A 6,773-nucleotide genomic window follows, 5' to 3' on the forward strand; every position below is an offset into this window, starting at 1 on the left:
TATTCTCTAATCCTCTTTCTGAACTTCTCCCAAATTTTCCTCTAATTTTGCCTCCGAACTTTCCTCTAATCATCTTCTCAAATGTTTTCCTAATTCCCTTGAAACTTTGTTTCAAACATTTCTGTCTTCCACAAATTCTCGCTTAAACCGTTCTAAATTGCATTTACAGCTATCCTCTAATCTTTACTATAATAATATTTGCTTTATTTAGCTCTTAATTTGAATTTTTATAAACTCTCCTTCCTAAAATTTCTTTCACTCTAACCTTCTTTTCCTATTTCTCTCCTTTTCCACGACACCAATTCCTGCTACTCGCTTTTCTCATCGTTATACTCACCCCTATAGATTCTCTTCCATAAATTCCTCCTCTTATTCACTTCAAATTTTTCCTTAGTTCCCATTCTAAATTTGTCTGAACTATTCCTTAATCTTCCCTAATTTTCATCTAACTTCTTCCCAACTTTTCCTCAACTCACTTTTCTTGTCGTCGTACTCATCCCTGTAGAGTTCAAACATCCAACATTTCCCTTAAACCTTTCCCTAATTCTTTTCCATAAATTTTTCCTCTAACTTTCACTTTCAACTTTCCTCCAGCTCTCATTTTGCATTTTTCTAAATTTTTTTAGAACCTTCTTCCCAAATTTCCGTGTAACTTCCTTCGACCTTTCCCTCAACTCACTTTTTCACCTTTACAAACATACAAAATTTCCCTTAAATCCTCCTATAAACCTCTTCTAAAAATTTCTCCTCTAACCTCAAATCTGAATTCTTCTAAACTTCTCTTCAATCTTCTTCCCCAATTTTCGCCTAACTTCCTCCAAAGTTATCCTCAAACCTCCCCTCAAATCTGAATTTTTCTAAACTTCTCTTCAATTTCCTTCCCAAATTTCCACCTAACTTCCTCCAAAAGTTATCCTCAAACCTCCCTCAAATTTCTCTCAAATATTTCTTCCGCCCTCTTTCCATTCCCTCCCACGACACCAATTCCAGGTACTCACTTTTCTCGTCGTCGTACTCGTCCCTGTAGAGTACTCTTCCGTCTCCGGCGTCGCCATCGGCGTCTTCCCTTATCACGTATGGCCTCGCGTTCTCCTTGTTCTCCAGGGTGCATGGCAAGGCGAGTCCGAATCTGACCGGTCGACTACTGAAAAAAATCGCCAGGAGAAACAGCGTCGCGTTATTACACATTCTCGGCGAATGAAAACCGTTTAGTTCACGCTAAACGAACCAATATTCTACTCTACCACGCTTTAAGTACGAGATGCGCATATATATATATATATATGGAGGGGGATGAAACAACGATACACGGGCTGGACAGTATGCACAGTGTGTGACATGTCGATGAAGATAACAGAAGCAACTTGCGGGCTCTCCCTGTGAAACGGACGTCGTTCTCGTCCGTCACTAAAATGGTGTATCAACGACGTCGACGCAGATAACGCCGTTCCCTTCGCGACGCGGACGCTTTTTTCCCATTCAACTCGCATTACAGGCTGTTTCAACTACTCGTGATATCGTGAAAGGAAGCTACGATAACTTTTCTTCCTTTTTTTTTCTTTCTAGATATGTTTCATTTAGAGCAGATTGGTTGCTTGTTTCTGCCACCATTTTTAGGGATAGGAAAATTTATTAAAGCGAGGCGGAAAGGTCACATTTGACAATTTTATGCACCTTTGTGTCAGGAACAGTGATAGATTATTTCTTGAATTTGAAAATGTCGCTTAGAACGAGAAATGTTATTTTTCAAAAAATATTTTACTTTAGTTGAATTACTTAAATTATTTAAGTAACTTTACCTTACTCGAATTAATTAAGTTATTTAAGTAACTTTACTTTACTTGAATTACAGTTTTTAAATTTTTTCATAGGAAAGTGTTGTTAGTAATGAACGAAGCAAGATACAACAAAATGTATATGTGTATAAGGAACATGTGGTTAAAATTTGGTTTCAATATCTTTCACGGTTTTTGAGGAAAAGGTACATAAAGCTTGAAAATGTTAATTTTCGAGAAATCACGATCGAAGCAAAAGATCAGTATTACTCCTTTCCTCTATTCACTTTTTCTACGTTTAAAAATTTTCACTGAACGAGGTATTGTAATTTTCAAATAAAATGATTAAAATCACTCCTCGACAAATTTTGAAAAATATGCAGCAATTTATAAAAAAGAAAAAAATACATATTCTTGATTACTGTTCATTTTCTGTTCGTCTGATTTTAATTACAAATTACAGTGAGTACCACATGTTCTTTTTTCAAAAAGTGATTTTTTTACCTAAATACCTTTCCGACTCCCATTTAACGAGAAGGTTAATACTACAACTACTAGAGCAGGGTAAAATTGGATTTTGTACAGTTGGAGAAATTCGTAGGGTGGTTTTTAAAAGGCAGAAAAATTTCAAATTTTCCGTATCTTCATCCTCAGCACTGAATTGAATTTTTAATACTTAATAATTGTTTAATAAAATTTTTCCTTAACCCTTGTGTAGACACCCATCTCTATATTTTCCTTTAACAATTTTTTATGTTTTTATCAAAGTATCGTGAAATCCCATTTTTTAACATTTTTACCTTTCGATATACGTAACTTTCAAAAATAAAAATTTATGCAAACAATTTTAAGCATTAAAGCTTCAAATAACCGTGAACGTTTTGGTTGCCTGCACAAGGGTTAATAAGTGTTTAATAAAAATTTCTTTAACAGAGAATTTTACAGCAAGAATAATTGAAAGATACAACAGTGCGAAGGATTTAGGACGTAAATACGAGCAGACTATAAATATGTATAGTAACAGAAACGAACATTTAGTAAGATTGGAAAACACGACAAATTAAAATAGTTCAAACAGCTGAATTTAAACAAGCTTCAATAATACCACTGAATTATAAACTTCAAGCTGTTCAAACATTGAGATATCGCTTGAATTTAATTAACTCTCCTGCGATTATAACGTGTAATACTCCCCATGCCAGAAAACAGAGACACCGTATAATGTTTCCGCATATTTATGGAACGTTTCAGAAGCAAACTTAAACTGACACAGAAGAATGAACGAAATTCCCCACAAAAATCGTGCACGAATGCTGAAAATTATTCTTGACTGAAGTGTAATATCCAGACTGCCGAATTTTCGGCTAGAATGAGAGTTTTCAGGGGTTTTTAAGGTTGCTGAAGTCGAAAATGAGGGTCGTTTTTCACGGAAATAAGGCGTTCGGAAAATACTCAGATCTTATACAAGATAAATCTTAGATAAATAGATCTTCACTGCTAGTAGACACACTGTTCAGCAATTACTATAACAATGTATGCATGAATATGGCATATGGCTGAAGGATAAATATATCAAGCCCAAAAACGCTCAATGAGTGACAAAATTTTAACCCTCGGACAGTGGATGCCGGGTCAAAAATGACCCAAAATAAAATCTTTCTCGTACGCAGCTGAAACCACATTTTTGTTATTTTAGTAAAATTGTTATATTGTATAAAATTGTACCAATATATTACGATTAAAATAACAAACATATTGATAATACAAGGAGGAGAGTCATGACTGTTGCATCTAAAAGCCGGGTCAGTGGTGAATTACCATATGAAATTAAAGCTAGCAAGAGGATCATGTGTGCGTATCTGGAAAGAAGTCTCTAATTTTTGTATTTTTAACGGTTTATTAACACGTTAACTGCCACGTTGGTCATCGGTGATCGAAGGGCCTCAAATGTTTAGAATAATCAAAATGAAACGAATATCGTCAACTAAAAATTTCGAACGTCATAGCTAACTAGACATTGTTTTGAATTAAAAAAAAAATATATAATACTATGCTTAGAATAATGAAAATTTTCTTGCGACCCTCTGAGCTAAACGTGGCAGTTAACGTGTTAATAGTTAGCACATCCGAATAGAGCTGTACGTAAAAATGCTCCCAAAAATCCAACCCGACAGCCGAACGTCCATAAGTCCGAATTTTTCAAATTTCCGTGAAAGCTGTTTCCACGGAAAGTTTAGCGACCCGAAATACTCCCGAAAATGCACATTCAAATCAAAAATTTTGCAGTCCGCGCAGATATTCTTATATCGAGCTGTACTTTCTCCGTTAAAAGAAACGTCCGAGAAAGCTGAGAAAGGACTTGGCCCCCAGAACAATGGCTCCTTTTTCCTCAGGACTCCGATACTCAGTCGTGAAAGCGAACGAGCGTAAAAGCGTCGAAGCCGCGGCAATAAAAACGCAACAGGACAGAACGTGAAGCAAAAAAAAAGGAAGAAAAAAAGGGAGTGAGAACACGTCACGATTCCCCGTGACGTTTCCTTAATCCATTACAGGGAGAGACGAATCGAGCCCTCGGTTTTGTTCGAGAGAGCTCGATCCTCCTCTCGCCCAAGATCCTCGTTCTCGTCGATCGATGGTTCGAGGTTCTCTAGCTGCGTGACGCGCAGATAATGGAACGTGTGAAGCGTGGGCGACAGTTTTCATGGGTTTCCCTAGGGTTTTCTCATGCTTAAGGTCGTACGTTTACCATGCTCATGGCGCTCGTGACGCTGACACACAGAGAGTGAGAGAGATACAGAGAAATAGAGAAAAATTGAAGTAAAACGAAAAATAGGAAGAATATACAGAGAGAGTGAGAGAGAACGAGAGATAGATAAATAGAGAGAGAGAGAGAGAGAAGAGTGAGAAAGATCGATAAGAAAGACATAAAGAGGTGGAAAAAGTGAAAAATAGAGATATAAAAGAGATAGAAAAATAGAGAAGACCAGAACATTGTTGGTTCTCTGCGATCAACCGCCGTGGATTCATCCTAGGCCTCAACGGTGGCCTTCTGGTTAAGCATAAGAAAAATACCACACTTTAACTAGTGATTGATAAACACAATGATTCTTTGTTTTTTTGCGTTTTTGGTTTGTCTTTTTGTGTTTGTTTCTTTTTGTGATGAATGGATGCGCGAAGTTCTACCCTTCTTTTAAGATTCGCCTCACGTAGGAGCATCGTTCTCGATCCCTTCGATTCAACCTTCGATCCTGAACACGCGACACTTTTATCACTTTAAGAACACGTCAGAATATCCTCGGTACTTTATACTGAATTTAGCGTGTTAGTTATTCCAGGCTGTTACCCGCGAGACGCTGACTCGTAAAGGGACCTATAACACGTTTACGTGCCTGGGTGAATGCACTACCGTGGTCTGATTACTGGCAGGATTGAAGATCCCGTAAAATGGTACTCTCTGGACGTTGCACCGCGTGGCTTTCAGAGTACGAGGAAACTTTTGATCGGGGAATTTTGGAAAATTTACGAGGGGACGACGTTGGATTTTCTTCAAATTAATTTTGCGGTATTTTATTGCACAGTATGTACTTGCAAGTGTCTTCGCGAAATTTCAGGACTTCTGTGGAACTTTAGGAAAAATTGTGGAAATTTCGTAATTTAGTTTTTCGTCGAAAAATTTTACAAACTGTAATAATTCATTTTTCGCAGAAAACAAACCTATTGTTGAACTTTAAGGCAAATTACAACTTAACTTGATCACTTCAATCATTTCCGTTGCTATTGGACCGATATAGATATTTTTTTTTAAATACCTTCACTTTTCTTTTAAATATCGTTATTTTTTTGTCAAAGTTATCAAGGTTACCTCTAGTGTTTTAACGAAACCTTGTAATTTCTTTCTGTCTATATTTTAGCAGACGAAAAACAAATCCGGCAAGCACTATGGTGTACTTTCTTTCGTCGTTGGAACAGGAAAAATGGTGAGTGTAAAATATTCGAAATACTGGAGGAGTGAGCCTCTCTAAACCAAAGGTATTTACTAAAAATTGTATTGGTCCAATATTAACGGAAATAACTGAGGTGATCAAGTTACGTTATCCACCCTGTATGTATAATTAAATATAGCAAATATAATAAATTTTACGTAATGTAAAAAAAAGGAGTAGTTTCAGTTAAAAAAGAAAAGGTAACATTCATATATCCCAAGAAATGCAGATAAAGAAGCTCCAGTTTACGAAAGTTCAACTTTAGTCTAAAACAATTTTTTGTAACGTTCAAGGAAAGTGTTGAAATTTCGTGGGGACACTTATGTAGGACACACTGTATATTTCATTTTACATCAGATAAATTTTGCAATGCTTCAGCAATTATTAGTTACCTATTGCCCAAGGTACAGGGATCGACTTTTTCGATATTCAATTAAAGAATAGACCTGAGAACCGATAAGAAGATCCACACGATCAATGAGAACCCAAATCAGCACTGACAAAACTCGTCGAAACGGAACAGAAGGGAGTACGATCGCGCATCCAAGTGAACGAAACGATGAATGAAAAGGAACCTGCGAGAGAGAGTATGCGGGAACACGGTGTACGTGCACGCGCGTATGTGTGTGTGAGAGAGAGAGAGAGAGATGACAAGGCTGGAAGGTGAAGAACGATGTTCCAGACGAGCCTCTTCAGGGTTTCCAGGCGTTTTCATTAAAGTCACCGCGCTAATTAAACCCGAACAAACGTCGTCATGATTCCAGTCACCCATTCTGTCCATTGAAATTGTCTGAGTGCCTTACGAGACTCTTCCGACGTGATCACAATCGAACGTAAGAAGGGAGAGAAGATCTTCTCGTGGACGCCCTCAAACCCTGAAGAGGACTCGTTTCTCGCGACGAATCTTATGCTTGAACGAGAGAAAGACTCGTGGACATTGTTGAATCGTTTCTTCTTTTTTCCTCCAACCTTTCTTTCAATTTCTTTCTTTTTTTTTTTTTTCGTTAAATCTTGT

The 6,773-nt window shown here is 37.1% G+C and overlaps 1 protein-coding gene across 1 annotated transcript in view; it reads right to left on the minus strand.

The window, feature by feature from the left end:
- LOC108573774 (phosphatase and actin regulator 4-like) overlaps positions 1-6,773 on the minus strand; it is a 95,032-nt gene that overhangs the window by 13,068 nt on the left and 75,191 nt on the right. Inside the window, exon 6 of the mRNA XM_017936253.1 lies at positions 999-1,144. Coding sequence (XP_017791742.1) covers positions 999-1,144 — 146 coding nt within the window. The remainder of the gene's footprint in view (positions 1-998; positions 1,145-6,773) is intronic.

The sequence above is a fragment of the Habropoda laboriosa genome, unplaced genomic scaffold, assembly GCF_001263275.1.
Source record: "Habropoda laboriosa isolate 0110345459 unplaced genomic scaffold, ASM126327v1 scaffold126, whole genome shotgun sequence".
NCBI classification, from domain to species: Eukaryota; Metazoa; Arthropoda; class Insecta; order Hymenoptera; family Apidae; genus Habropoda; species Habropoda laboriosa.